Source organism: Sus scrofa, chromosome 15 (assembly GCF_054392235.1).
Source record: "Sus scrofa isolate SSC_HxYL_T2T_F1_AM1 chromosome 15, Sscrofa_HxYL_maternal_Yorkshire_Landrace_v2.0, whole genome shotgun sequence".
NCBI classification, from domain to species: Eukaryota; Metazoa; Chordata; class Mammalia; order Artiodactyla; family Suidae; genus Sus; species Sus scrofa.
Genome location: NC_139397.1, coordinates 74,097,242 through 74,112,901, shown reverse-complemented (window position 1 = coordinate 74,112,901; position 15,660 = coordinate 74,097,242). Strand labels below are relative to the sequence as shown.

Here is a 15,660-nt window from a genome sequence, read left to right as displayed (position 1 = left end):
AGGGAATGAGGATTATATATACGAAATTTGATACAGATAATTTCGTCTGTTGGGATAGAGGCAGCAGTAAGTCCTAGACCATGTGTTTGGCTCATTGGTGTCATAATGCATTTCTTGGAGTTCCCGTCATAGTTCAGTGGTTAACGAACCCGACTAGGAACCATGAGGTTGCGGGTTTGATCCCTGGCCTTGCTCAGTGGGCTGAGGATCCGGCGTTGCTGTGGCTCTGGTGTAGGCCGGCGGCTACGGCTACGATTAGACCCCCAGACTGGGAACCTCCATATGCCACGGGATCGGCCCTATAAAAGGCAAAAAGACCAAAAAAACAAAACAAAACAAAACAAAAAACATAATGCATTTCTTTAGTCATCAAAAAAAGGCTATGGCTACGTTCAAAGTTGCTTGGGAATGGGAGCAAATCAATGAAGAACCTGCAGGAGGACCAATAACATCATTTGCCATTTGACACATGAGTTGTGTACAATACATGCTTCAAGTAGACTTCCAGGAATCGCTTTGTTCTCAGTCACATTGGGAAAACCAACACAATTTTATCAGACTCTAAATAGTCTATAAAGAACACAATTAGTGCTCGGATGATGCGTTGCTGTGGCTCTGGTGTAGGCCGGCGGCTACGGCTCCAATTAGACCCCTAGCCTGGGAACCTCCATATGCCGCTGGAGCTGCCCCAGAAAAGGCAAAGAGACAAAAAAAAAAAAAAAAAAAAAAAAAAAAAAAAAAAAAAAAGAAAAATTTGTGAAGAAATAACAAATTTAGGAAATTCTATTCATTGCCAGTTTTCTGTGAATCAACAGGAGGTGATCGTTCTTTAAACCCTCTAGAATACTGGTACATAAGTTTGAATATCAGTCCATTAAAAGGAAAACACTTTTTCAAGAAAACAGAATACTTTAAAAAAAAAAAAATAGAAAAGAAAATAGAATACTTACTTCTTAAGGTGCATGACCACAGTAGGTAATAATGTTAACTTTTTTAGTGCTGGCTTTTTTTGATTATTCAACTGTCTGTCTTCCTGTTCAGTAAGAAAGAGATTTAAAAAGAAAAAGAAAAGAAAGCAATTGTTAACAATGAATTCCACTGTTATTAAACTACTTTAATTGTAAACTTTAAATAAAGCAGCAATTTCTCTAAGAAACTGAAATTTTTCCTATAAGAATAATTACATAAAGAATAAACAGCCCAAGAGTTACCGTCGTGGAGGAGCAGAAACAAAGCCGATTAGGAACCGTGAGGTTGCAGGTTCGATCACTGGCCTGGATCAGTGGGTTAAGGATATGGCGTTGCTGTGAGCTGTGGTGCAGGTTGCAGACACGGCTCAGATTCTGCATTGCTGTGGCTGTGGTGTAGGCTGGCAGCTGTAGCTCCGATTTGACCCCTAGAGCCTGGGAACCTCCGTATGTTGCAGGTGCAGCCCTAAAAAGCAAAAAAGAATAGACAGCCCAGACCCACAAAACTAGTTTCAAAAACTACAAATCAAGGAGAACAATTTTAATTTACTATATTGGCATAACTGTCAAATTTTTGAAGAGTTCATTCAAGGTAGAAATTATACACGGAAAACTTTGGTTTATCACCAGGAATAATTTTCTAGCTATAAGGCTTATAAAAGAAAGTTATTAAAGAAGAGTTTTATTATTTGCCTGATTATTTTTTTCCTACTTTACTTACAGAATTTTAAATTTTACGAATACAGAAAACAAAATGGTAGATTCATTGTCATGTACATTCCAACAGTCAAACACATGTGGCCAGCCTTGTTTTAGCTATCTCTCTAGCTACTTTTCCCTTCACCTTTGAATTATTTTGGAACAAATCCCAGATACCTCAGTTAGATTCATAATACTTCAGCAACTGTCTCTGAAAGAGCAGGGCTTGTTTTTAAGCATAATACTTAGCCAATTTTTACAGTTTGGGCAGAATTTTAGAATGCAATGAGGTAAATACAACTTCTTGATCAGAGGTAAAAGAGTGACATATGGGTTTATAACATCATAAAGTTTATAATTTTTTGTATGTGAAGAAACATCATTTTGTGGTAAACTAGCTAAACCGGAGAACAAAATCATTCCCCCATAATACCAGTGAAGTCACTGAACAAAAAAGGCTCATTTTACTTAATATTTAAATCTTTTCACTTTTTCCCTAAACATTACTAAAAAATTAAAATTATTTCCATGCTTAAAATTTAGAACAGTAAATGATTATAAAAAAAAAAAGCTCCACATAACCAATCACGTGGGAGAAAGATGAAGCTAAAAGTAACCTATCTCACCTCTGCAGCTTCATTCATCTTGACAATCATGGCGCTCACAACGTCATCGGCATCACTAATAAAAGTACCACCATCTCGGTTACGCCTGCGCTTACCACTCATGCTCTTTTTCCGCTGCAACATCATCTCAAAGTCTGACAGAAAGTCCATGCTAAGAAGTAACACAAAATCAAGTGAAATATGAATTCCCCTTTAAATACACATTTACTTTCATCAGTCAAGAACCACCAACTTTTTTTTTTTTTTTTTGTCTTTTTGTCTTTTGAGGGCTACACCCGAGGCACATGGAGGTTCCCAGGCTAGGGGTCTAATCGGAGCTGTAGCCACCAGCCTACGCCAGAGCCACAGCAATGCAGGATCCGAGCCGTGTCTGCAACCTACACCACAGCTCACGGCAACGCCCGTGAGCTAGGCCAGGGACCAAACCTGCAACCTCATGGTTCCTAGTCAGGTTCATTAACCACTGCGCCCTGACAGGAGCTCCCAAGAACCACCAACTTTATTAATTCTAACTCAACAAAGTGCTACTTTCTTTTAAAGCACAAGTACCTTTAAAATTTCTTTTAAAAGAATAGCTGATCATAGATTTTATGCTCAATTTCTGTATTACCTCAACTGGTACACATCAAATACTAACAGTCCTAAACTTTTTATACACTATGTTCACACTCACATATATACTTGTCTGAGAGGGTACATTTCAAATTTCAGGTTCTCATTCAGGGGATACTGCCTGCCACTTTATGGTTCAGATTTAGCTGCATTGTCTTTTGTGGGGGAATAAAGTAGCGTTCAATAATCTGAATATTTCTGTCTTATAGCATAAAAAAAAAAAAAGATAAAATGCTGTTTTTTAGTGATAAATAAAACTCTCAAAACATAATGTGACTGAGATTAAGATGGAAATCTACAAACCCACTAAGAGCCTCAAAAAAGCCTTCACAATTTTCACCTGAATTTTTACACTTAACGAGGGAGCTAACATGCTCCCTGCCACTACTGTATAAATAAGACAATATGGTTTATATAATTTAATTTCCAAATGTGTTGCTAAACTGGTTCAGCTTAATTCTTGCATGTCACTAGGACTATTCAAAGGACTATTAAGGAGTCCTAATTAAGGACTATTTTTTAAAGTATCATCTTTACAACAAATAGTAACTTAAAAATCATTCTATGGGAGTTCCCTTCGTGGCGCTGTGGAAACGAATCCGACTAGGAATCATGAGGTTGAGGGTTCGATCCCTGGCCTCGCTTAGTGGGTTAAGGATCCGGCCTTGCCGTGAGCTGTGGCGTAGGTTGCAGACTCAGCTCAGTCTGGCATTGCTGTGGCTCTGGTATAGGCAGGCAGCAACAGTTTGGATTAGACCCCTAGCCTAGGAACCTCCAAATGCCGAGGGTGTGGCCCTAAAAAGACAAGAAAAAAAAAAAAAAAAAGAAAAAAAAAATCATTCTATGAATGGTACCTTTCAAGACACCATACTCTTCTGAACACTGATTCCAACCATCTCAACAAATGAACATGAAACATAACCAAGTAGTATTGTATCTAAAACTTTTCCCCCGGCACCCCCGAAGAGTTCTCTCTCTCTCAAAGAGGAAAAAAAAAAAAAAAAAACAAAGTTTTTATTAGGTTATTTTTCAAAAGAACTTACTTGATGGGATATAAGTTAAAAGCCTGGCATTATATGTCTCCACAAACTAAGAAAGCTGAGCAAAGGGCAAATGAAAGAAAAATAGTGGAGTCCCCGTCATGGCGCAGTGGTTAACGAATCCAACTAGGAACTATGAGGTTGCGGGTTCGGTCCCTGCCCTTGCTCAGTGGGTTAATGATCCGGCATTGCCGTGAGCTGTGGTGTAGGTTGCAGACGCGGCTCGGATCCCAAGTTGCTGTGGCTCTGGCGTAGGCCAGTGGCTACAGCTCCGATTCGACCCCTAGCCTGGGAACCTCCATATGCCGCAGGAGCGGCCCAAAGAAATAGCAAAAAGACAAAAAAAATAAAAAGAAAAAGAAAAAGAAAAAGAAAAAAGAAAAATAGCAACTGCAAATAATTTTCAAAAGCACTGTATATAGAGAAGCAGAAGGGAAGGAAAAAAAATGGAAGATTCTTTCCTACACTTGAGGATCCATAGTAAGAAAATAGTTCGTTAGTCTCTATCTTCATTTTTAAAGTTCTCTTTAACAAAGTCCTTTTCTAAAAAAATAAAACAAACTTACTGTTTCCCTCTCTTTATGTTATCATCAGAATCTGAATCTTCTGCTTCTTTTACCTGTGTTTCACTTTTTTCTTCTTCCAAATCTTCTTGGTTAAAACCCTAAAAGCAGGGTAAGTTAGCCAGAGTTATCACAACCTCATCACAGACTCTATTCTGTGTAACTGCTCTTAATTTTTTGCATTTCTAAGTAATATACTCAAAAAGAACAAAAATTAAGTAGATACCAAAAGATACATAGCAAAAAGCTTCCTACCACTCTAGCCATTAGCAACGTATTCCTGTCTCCCTCCAGAGTAGTCTACATTTACAGACTACATGTGTTTACTACACCCTTTTATTATACAAGTGGAACCATACTCTACACACTGAGTATGATATACTCAGTTCAGCACTTCCCACATTTAACAACAGAATCTGAAGACCAATTCGATAACCACGTATCTTTGTTTTTAAGGCTTTGGATGATTTCACCATATAACTGCAACCATAATTTATACATTTCCCCACTGACATTTAGGTATGTGTATTTGAAATTTTGAGAAATATTGCCGAACTGTCTTCCACAGAGGTTATACCAATTAACTCTCCTTCCAACAAAGCATAAATGTACCTCTTCCCCACCTTCTCACTACTATAGCAGCATTGATATTTGCAATATCTGAAGTGAAAAAGAAAAAGCATTTCTGTTGCTTTCCTTGCCCTCCCTTATAAAGGATAACACTGAGCATTTTTCGTGTTTAATAACCATCTATATCCTATCCTATGTCCATGTTTCTGTTGAATCTCTGTCTTACTGGTATGGAAAACCTCTTTAAAAATTAGGAAAATTAGCTTTCGCTACATGACAGAAATTGCACTATCCTCACATTTGTACAGTATGATTTTCTTTATGGTAATGTTTTCCAGGTATAATTTTTAAAAATTTTTATGTAATTTAAATGGTCTTTTATGTTATACTTAGAAAGGCCTTCTCAATGGTTCACCCGGTATGCTGTTTTTCTCACTGGACTGAACCCATAACCAGTTACTGTCAACTCTCCCACACTAGAGACATACCTTATTCTTGTAAAATGCTGCTTAACTGAGGAAAAGCTCCATGAGGGCAATGTTCAAACAATCTCTGGCATACAACTTCTCAAATATTTGCTGAATGAATTCTTTTTCTATTTTCTTTAGGTTTTTTTTCCTACCATCTTGAATTAGACTCTAAATTCATCTACTTTCATTCTCTTCTGCTTTAGTAATCAAAGTACTGACTTCTTTTTTAACACAAAAACTGCATAACATGTATGTTTTAAATTTTTGGGTGGCAAAGATGTTTGTTGATCTTACTATTAATTTCTAATTGCGATGCATGGCATTCAGAAAATCTAGGGAGTTCCTGTTGTGGCTCAGTGGTTAAGGAGTCCAACTAGGAACCCTGAGGTTTCAGGTTCAATCCCTGGCCTCGCTCAGTGGGTTAAGGATCTGGTGTTGCCATAAGCTGGGGTATAGGCAGCAGACGAGGCTTGGATCTTGTGTTGCTGTGGCTGTGGCGCAGGCCGGTGTCTACAGCTCTTATAAGGCTCCTAGCCTGGGAAACTCCATATGCCGCTGGTGTGGCCCTAGAAAAGACCAAAAAAAAGAGAGAGAGAAAATGTCTATACTTTTTGCAAAAGCTTGATTTAAAATTTATATGGAAATGCAAAGAATCAAAAAAAATTTAAGGCAATCTTAAGAGAATAACAACCTTAAAGGACATAAATAACCAAATAGCAAGAGTTATGCATTAATGGTACAAGCATAGACCAATGGAACAGAAAAGATACATTAAAAACAGATTAGAAAATATATAGCGACACTTGATTTATGACATAGATGGCACGACAGAATAGTGGAAAAGGATAACCTGGGTCAACTGGATATTAGAAATGGGGCATGGGGCCAGGAGAATCTTGACTCTCTCTCATACATGCTGCACACAAAAACCCACTCCAGGTGGACTATATAACTAAACGTGACAGATGAAATAATCAAACTTCTAAAGAATGACTCAGGAGAATATTTTTATAATCTTGGGGATAGACAAAAATTTCTTAGAATTCAAAACACTTTCCACATAAAAGAAAAGACTGGTAAAGTTGACTTACATTAAAATTAGGAACTTTTGCTCACCAAAGACTCCATTAAGAAAGTAAAAAGGCAAGCCACTGAATAGAAGATATTTTTATCTTTTATAATCTTCAAAGGGTTTATATCCAGATTATATAAAAAAGAGCTATTCCCTTTTCTATCTTTTGTGGGTTTTTTAGCCTGGTTATTCTATTCTTTACATTCCACTTAGAGATTTGTCCATTCTCTTTGCAGTTGTGTCAGGTTTTGTTTTGTAGACAACATATTTAAATCCATGTTACTAGGTACAATTTCACCTTTTATCAATATAAAGTGACCCTCTTTATCTTCTACATTGCTTTTTGTTTTAAAGTCTATCACTTTGATATTCATATGGCTTCACCAGTTTTCTTTTGGTTAGTGTTCAAATAGAGTATCTTTTTCCATCCTTCCATTTTCAACTTCTCTTTATCTTCTGTTTCAGTTGAACTTTAAAATTAGTAGATAGCTGATTTTTCAAATCCAGTCTGATCTTGTCCTTTAATTGGAGCATTTATTACATTTCATTGTGATTTCTAATATTATCAAAGTTTACCTCTGCTGTCTTACTATTTCCAGTTTTCTAACTGTGCCTCTATTTTATTTCTTTTTTTTCTTTTTAGGGCCACATCTGCAGCATATGGAAGTTTCCAGGCTAGGGGTGGAATTGAAGCTACAGCTGCCAGTCTATACCATAGCCATGGGCTACACTGCAGCCATGGCAATGCAAGATCCAAGCCAAGTCTGTGACTTACATTGCAGCTCACAGCAATAACAGATCCTTAACCCACTGAGTGGGGCCAGGGATCGAACATGCATCCTCATAGATACTTAGTTGGGTTCATTACCTCTGAGCCACAACAGGAACTCCTATATTTCTTTTTCAAATTTCTTATATTCTGTCTTCTTTTAGATTGATTAGCCTTTATTATTTCTTTTTTCCTTTCTACCAGAAGTCACACATACTATTAGTCTTTTTAGACATTACAAAGCACATCGTAATTTACCAACTGACTACTAATATACTTTTATGTGTATCTGCAAAGACCTGTAAGCATTTCACAATTTGTTATTGCTGTCATATGCTTTAATTTTATACACATCTTAAACCACAGCATGACTTTGTTTTGCATGGTCACTACCTATTTCGACCTGTCCACAGGATGTTGCTTTTTTCCTATCTGCATCCCTGACCTTTCCCCTGAGATTTTCTTTCTGCCTTTAGTACTTCCTTCACTTCAACAGGCATTTTGCTAAGATGAAATAAAGAGGGAATCTTCATTGCTAAAAAGTACTTTTGCTGAATATAAAAGAATTATAAGATAGCAGTTATTGAATTGTATTATTTCTGTTGAGAAGTTAGCTGTTAAAAAAAATGGTTGCCTCTCTGAATGTAATTTTTTCCCCCTTTGGCTGCTTTTAAGATTTTCCTGTTTTCTTTGGTTTTGTTCAATTTTACTGTGATGTATTTACATGTAGATTTCTTTGTATTTATTCTGCTTATAATGTGCAAAACTTCTAGAATCTATGGCTTTATGAAACTTTTTTTTTTTTTTTGTCTTTTTGCCATTTCTTGGGCCACTCCCGTGGCATATGGAGGTTCCCAGGCTCGGGGTTGAATCGGAGCTATAGCTGCTGGTCTACGCCAGAGCCACAGCAATGCCAGATCCAAGCCATGTCTGCAATTTACACCACAGTTCACGGTAACGCCAGAGCCTTAACCCACTAAGCGAGGTCAGGGATCGAACCTGCAACCTCATGGTTCCTAGTTGGATTCGTTTCTGCTGCGCCACTATGGGAACTCCTGAATGATTTCTTTATATACTGCTTCTGATATATGTATTTATGTGTGGGTATGTATATCTCCCCCTGCCCCCGGGATTCCAATTCATTATGTTAAACCTTCTCATGTATAATTATGTTTATTTTTTATATTTTCCACACTAATAGATCTCAGTGCTTTATTCTAAATAGTTCCTCCAAACCTACATTCCATTTCATTCATTTTCTCTTCAGATATGTCTAATGTATTGTTAAACTCATCTATCAAATTTTTAATTTTAGTTACTGCATTTTCACAGTTCCAGAATATCTACTTGGTTCTTTTCTGAATCTACCTTGTATTTTTAAAAACCGTTTGTTCTGAGAAACTTTTTAATCTTTTATCTCACTGAACATATATTTTTTTTAAGGCAGTATCTAAAATTCCTGTATCTAGAACTCCTAGCTCTACTTCTATTGTCTGTTGTTACTATTCTTTTTTAACATTATCTATGATTGTGTACCATACTGTGTATGTGAAAATTTCTAGAAATAATTTGAGGTCTATGATGATGCTACTTTTGTGCTGAAAGGATTTCACTTGCATGTCAGGTTCCTAAGAGCTAGCCAATGGGTTAAGAATCATTGTAATCAAATTTCTGAGCCCATGGTTCTCTGTCTTGCTAGATGACTCAAGTGTGGCCTAAAATCTGAGCAAAGCCTAGTATAACTTCCAGTTCACTCTTAATCCTAGCAATTTCAATTCAAAGCATGGGATTTTTAGGTCTTCTGACTTCAGCAGGTCCTGACCTCCAAGTTTTGTCTCTTGAACCTGGAGGCAATCAAGATTACATTTAGCACCTCGGCATGAACAGGTGAATATCCCAGAAAAAGCAGCTCTAAATGCTGAGCTTACCTCTTTAGGTTTCTATCTTTTGCTGGGTTTTGGCTTCATAATTCTTTTGTTATCCTGTTCTTACGATCATGAGCACATTTTAAAAAAATTTTGTCTAGCTTCTGTATTCATCTCGAGAAGGGTTGGTCCAAATTACTTTGTCTGTCATGACTATATTTATAAGTTCCATAAGTACTGTGAATCTTTCTCTTCAGCATTATAAAGTGCTTTTTGTTGTGTTCCTCCCTCCTCTTAATTCTATTTTGCCTGTTATTTTTCTTTAATGCCTTTGCAGATCCTTTTACCCCCTTCTGGATTTCTCTACTGGATACATCATAGTTGTTTTCTACTTACTGGAATCACCCATTAGACAGTCACGGCCATAAAAACAAAAAAAGTATACTCAAAGAAGAAATATTTCCAGCTTATACTTACTGTAAATTCTTCTTCCTCTTCATCACCAGATTCTCCAAATATATCTGCAATAAGATTTCTAGAAAAGAAATATAAAAAACTTTAACTTGCTTTCTTCTCATTTGCATAGGAACTATAAAATCTTTTTCTAATTGGATATAATTTACATACAGTAAAATGTGCAGGTCTTAAGTGTCCATTTCAGTGGATTTTAACAAAGAGAACACATTCATGTAATCAGTACCCTAATCAAGATATAGAACAATTCCATCTCCCCAGAAAGGTCCCTTGTGGTCCTTTCTAGTCAGTCCTCAACGTCAACATCCTAAAAGGTAACCACCATTCTGATCTCCACCATCAAAAATCAGTTTTGATTTTTCCTGAACTTCATGTAAATGAAATCAAACAATATATCCTCTTTACTTCTTTCATTTAAGATAACATTTTTGAGATTCATCCATGTTGTAGTGTGTAGCAACAGTTCCAAGAACTAAAATCTCGAATCCCCCAAAGTCATGCAATTTTAGGCAGGGTATAGTGTATTACACCTCAACACAGAATTTTAATATAAATGTGAAAAACTTGAAAAACAAACTCTTCTCTATCACCTTATATAAATGCTTGGAAGATAAAGGTTATACTGTCACTTACTCTTCTTCATTCCCTGACTCACTGTCACTCCCAAACAGGTCTTTCTCTTCATTTTTTTTATCAGACAACTCCTCTTTCCCTGCTTCTTCTTCACTGTCAGATTCTATAGTCTTCTCTCTTTTGCCTGATTTGTCTGATATAACATCACTGTCAGAGTCATCTGCATCAGACACAACACGACTCTTCTTTGCTGCTGTTGAAAAAGAAAATCCTCATTAATCTTATTCTATCATGGTCACTGCATAACTAAGTACAACAGGTGCTCTAAAATGGCAGTATGTGGCAAAAAACCAGAGGCTCATGACAGACCGTTTAGAACAAAAACAGACTTGGATATTCTTTTGTGGAATCCCATGTTCCTCAATCATCTGTCACTGCTCAAGTTGGATTTTTTCTCTTCTCCCTTAGTAAACTACACAAGTGATGCTCTTTCCCTCCTCCTTTAACAACTGTCACATTCTAAGGGAATGTCTTTTCCAAAAAAGATGTTTCATAAAAAAGTAATCAAGCAGTAAAGATTGGAATACTCTGCAGAGACACAGAGTCTCTAAATAGAGTCCCTCACAAACTTCCTTGAATTTGGACATTCAACAATGTTTAACAAATGAAGATGGGTACTTTGTGGGAGCTCAGTCACTGTCTAGATGGGATGTTATGCATTAGCTGTCAAAGAGACCCACAGCTAATTCTGGATACCGTTGGGTTTTCATGTAAACATATTTTTTTGACACATTACCCTTTCCAGTTAAAAAAAATAATATTTTCATATAAATCTTTCATACTGCCATTGCAACTCAGTCTAGTTTATCATCTTGAGTGTTAACATACACTGCTAGAACAATTCAAAGGAAACTTATTAAGACTTGCCAATGAAAACCAGTGTCCTGGTGATATCAAGTTGAATGAGAGAACATAACCTGTAACACTGCAGAAAAAGAAATAATGCTTCATAGTTCAAAAGTTTAGACAGTAAGTAAAGCCACGGATAAACAGCCCAAAATAATTCCTTACATGCTTTCTCTTCATCATCACTATCAGAAAGCACAGCAGCTTTTCGCTTTGCTGCTTTCTCCTCCTCCCCCTCTTTTTCTTCATCTTCATCACTGTCAATTTTGGGCTTTTTGGGTTCTTCCTCCTCGCTATCAGAACTGTTGAACCGTTTCCTGTCTGCACGGGTATCTGAATGAAAGGAGTCATTTTTCATTTCTGTATTCTCTCCCTTATTCTCCCCATCACTGTCCTCATCAGACTCTGGCTTCTGTTTGTGTCTGGAGGCATCCTCAGTTTCCGAATCACTGGCAGGTCCCTTCTGAGGTTCCTCACTCTCAGAGTCACTGACTCGGGGTTTGGGAAGCTCCTCATTTTCCGAATCACTGGCCTGGTTCCTTGGGGGATCCTCACTTTCGGAATCACTAATACGGGGCTTGGGGAGCTCCTCATTTTCCGAGTCACTGGCTTGGTGCCTTGGGGGATCCTCACTTTCTGAGTCAGTGATACGGGGTTTGGGAAGCTCCTCGTTTTCAGAGTCACTGGCTTGGTGCCTCGGCGGGTCCTCACTTTCCGAGTCACTGATACGGGGTTTGGGAAGCTCCTCATTTTCAGAGTCACTGGCCTGAGTCCTCTGAGGCTCCTCACTCTCTGAGTCACTGATCCGAGGTTTGGGAAGCTCCTCACTTTCTGAATCACTAATTCGAGGTTTGGGAAGCTCCTCATTTTCCGAGTCACTGGCTTGGTGTCTTGGGGGTTCCTCACTCTCAGAGTCACTGACTTGAGGTTTTAGAGCATCCTCTGTTTCTGAGTCACTGGCAGGACTTTTGGGGAGCTCTTCAACCTCTGAATCACTGGCAGGATGCTTCCTAACCTCTTCATTCTCTGAGTCACTTGCATGCCCATTGAGAAGTTCCTCATTTTCAGAGTCACTCACAGGTAATTTCCTGGTCCCCTCACTCTCAGAGTCACTCCCATGGTGATTGATGTCCTCATTTTCAGAATCACTCGCAGGAGCCTCTACATGCTCTTCGGATTCAGAGTCACTGTCCTTTTGCCTTTGAAGCTCCTCACTTTCAGAGTCACTGGCATTAAGATTTGAGGGGTCATCATTCTCAGAGTCTGTCACACGATGTCTTTTGTTAAGGCCATCCTCTCGATCACTATGTTCGTTCTGAAAAATTAAGGGAGAAAAAGTTAGAAAAATGCAACAACAACAAAAAAAGGGTTTGGCAATAAAAATGTAAAAAAATTTTCAACTATTTTCTTTCAAATGTAGGAACATGCATGCCTAAATATAGAATTCTCATCCTAAGAAACATCTACTTTAAAGAAGGCCCTTTATCTGTGAAATAGCTAATATGGTTTAAACCCCAAAATGAGGAAAGGTAACTTGCCTTCACCAAATCTACAAAGCATGCCCTCCAGATTACTATAAAGGACACTTGTACTTTGAAGAAAATCCTAACTTTCTCACATAATTCTAGCTCCTCAATGTATTTTAAAAATAAATACAAGCAAACATGTATCCAAGTTCTTTTTTTTTTCCTTTTAGGGCCGCACCCACAGCATGGAAGTTCCCGGGCTAGGGGTCGAATCAGAGCTGCAGCTGCCAGCCTACACCACAGCCACAGGAACATAGGATCTGAGCCACATCTGAGACCTACACCGTAGCTCAATGGATCCTTAACCTACTGAGTGAGGCCAGGGATCAAACTCACATCCTCATGAATACTAGTCAGGTTCCTAAACCACTGAGCCACAACAGTAACTCCTCCAAGTTCTTTTACAAAGGAACATTTTGGGGTTTTAAAAGGTTAAAATTATTTTAAGGAAAAAATTATAAAACTTTATTTGGCCAAATTATATATAGGGTACATTCTGCCAAGTGAATCTGAACAAATAAGGAGATGAACAATTAACATAGCCAAATACCGTGCCAAGCTCTCTCCTGCTAGTTTACTCCTCGCAACAGTATTTTTCATAGGAAAACTGAGGCTTGGAGCAGTCTTGGTTATACATCCAGTAACCTTGGCACGAAAGTTTAAGTTAGGGAAAACAGTGAGTAATCTAACTAGACTAACATATAATGTTACATGAAGTAATCTGAAAACTCTATGGTACAAATACGATATAAGCATATTAGAGCTTTATTTTTTAAAATGTAGAGAAAAATATACAAAACTAAACAGACCAAAATACTAATAACTAGAATGTGGAGTTTTTTCCCTTCTAGTACCTGAACTTTCAATAACATAGTAATTAATATTTTGACTTAAAAAGTAAAGTACTTCTGTGCTTGAGTTTTCCTCCTTAAAAATTTACTGAGCTGAGTATTTTTCTTTAGAATACATGCTGACATTACCTGAAATGATCACAGATCAACTTCCAAGGAGCAAAAAGTCTTTAATAAGGTATATGCCCAGCATATCATGCAATGAAATAATTAAGTACCAAAAAAATAGTGATAAGCTTCCCCCCCCCCCTTTTTTTTTTGTCTTTTTGCTATTTTTTGGGCCTCTCCCACAGCATATGGAGGTTCCCAGGCTGGGGGTCTAATCGGAGCTGTAGCCACCTGCCTACGCCAGAGCCACAGTAACTTGGGATCCGAGCCGCCTCTGCAACCTACACTGCAGCTCACGGCAACGCTGGATTGTTAACCCACCGAGCAAGGGCAGGGACCAAACCCGCAGCCTCATGGTTCCTAGTTAATTTGTTAACCACTGCGCCATGACGGAAACTTCATACAGTGATAATCTTAATGGCATTAAAATGTTTTCACAAAATCCACACTTCAACTTGCTTCAGGCTCATTTAAAGATTAATTATGCTCTGTCTGCAACTTCAAAAAGAATACAAAAAATTATAAAATTAGCTTATAAAGTAAGTTTGAGGATTTTTTCCCCCTCCATATTTGAATACCATCCTGACAGCACAGCGTTCCAAAGAAAAGGTAACTGCTATATTCATTCAAATATATTCAGGAAACTTTCTAAAATCATAACCTTTTCAAATTTCCCAAAGGCATTTTTCTTTTTTTATCACAGGACACTCACAGCATAGTACCCATTCCTGATCAGTTATACATCCTATCATCCCAATAAAACTGGCATTTATCTATTAAATTAGGAAAGAAGAAATAACACAGAATCTTGTGATACAGTACAATACTCCATACACTGCTAAAAGCTTACTTCTGGCCATACTTCATAATTTAATTCTTTTATATTTCAAAAGAATATAGATGAAAAAATTAACCATCTAATGTAAGTCCTAGGAAGGCAGGCATTTTTTGGTCTGTTTTCTTCACCAAGAAGGCACATTATGTGCTTCAGACTATAGAGTGGTGTCTGGAACATACAAAATCACAGTAAGAATTTGTGAATTAATAATAAAGAGTTAAATGAGAATAGTTTAAAGTGAGGAATAATTAACTCAACAAGTATTTCTTCAATGTCTACTATGTGCAAGGTGCTAAGAACCAAGAATGAAAATGTCTCAGTGTGTGACCTAAGAGTCAAAACTGTTGTCTAATAAGACAGTCAAACATATCACAGCAATATAGTGTAATATGCACTATTATGAAGGGAGGTGTGATATATTGGAAGCCTACAGGAAGTGATCTATATGAGACTGAGCTATACAAGGTGTGAAGACAACAGGTATTTGGGAGTTCTGGTTGTGGCTCAGCAGAAACGAATCTGACTAGTATTCATGAGGACGCAGGTTTGATCCCTGGCCTTGCTGTGGGCTGTGGTGTAGGTCACAGATGTGGCTTGGATCCTGTGTTGCTGTAGCTGTGGTGCAGGCTGGCAGCTGCAGCTCTGATTCGACCCCTAGCCTGGGAACCTCCATATGCTGCAGGTGTGGCCGTAATAAGACAATAAATAAATAAATAAGACAACAGGTATTTGGAACTGGTTTGTAATGACTGAGTTCAGAAACTAACTACATTATTGAGGACAGAAAGTGAAACATATGGGTACCAGCAGAGGCAACTCAAGGAGAGGGCAAAAGGGAAAACTGTAAAAGGATTTTAGAATGCACACCCATGGCATAATCTAACAACATGATCATGTGTGACTCAATTTATTTTAGATGTAAACAACAGAAATCATCTCAGGCTAGCTCCAGAAACAAAATCTCTCCAGAATCAAAGTGGGATGAACAGCTAAAGGATCAAGAAGGGTAGGAATCAAGGCAGCTCAGGGAAGTTAAAAAAGGAAACTCAAGGCCCTTTCACTACACCAGTAGCAATAACATGACCCCGCTCTTACCACGCTAAATTTCAGTATCCAGGAGTTAAATTTTA

The 15,660-nt window shown here is 37.8% G+C and overlaps 1 protein-coding gene across 16 annotated transcripts in view; it reads right to left on the bottom strand.

The window, feature by feature from the left end:
• IWS1 (interacts with SUPT6H, CTD assembly factor 1) overlaps positions 1-15,660 on the bottom strand; it is a 54,022-nt gene that overhangs the window by 16,108 nt on the left and 22,254 nt on the right. For 9 of the 16 annotated variants that reach the window (XM_084998564.1, XM_021076428.2, XM_084998565.1 and 6 more), the window contains 6 exons: positions 11,373-12,522; positions 10,362-10,554; positions 9,732-9,789; positions 4,512-4,609; positions 2,294-2,444; positions 951-1,033 (listed from right to left, as the gene is read on the bottom strand). In XM_084998564.1, the coding sequence (XP_084854690.1) occupies positions 951-1,033; positions 2,294-2,444; positions 4,512-4,609; positions 9,732-9,789; positions 10,362-10,554; positions 11,373-12,522 (1,733 nt within the window). The remainder of the gene's footprint in view (positions 1-950; positions 1,034-2,293; positions 2,445-4,511; positions 4,610-9,731; positions 9,790-10,361; positions 10,555-11,372; positions 12,523-15,660) is intronic. The other 7 variants (XM_084998563.1, XM_084998566.1, XM_084998561.1 and 4 more) reach the window with 1 other exon arrangement.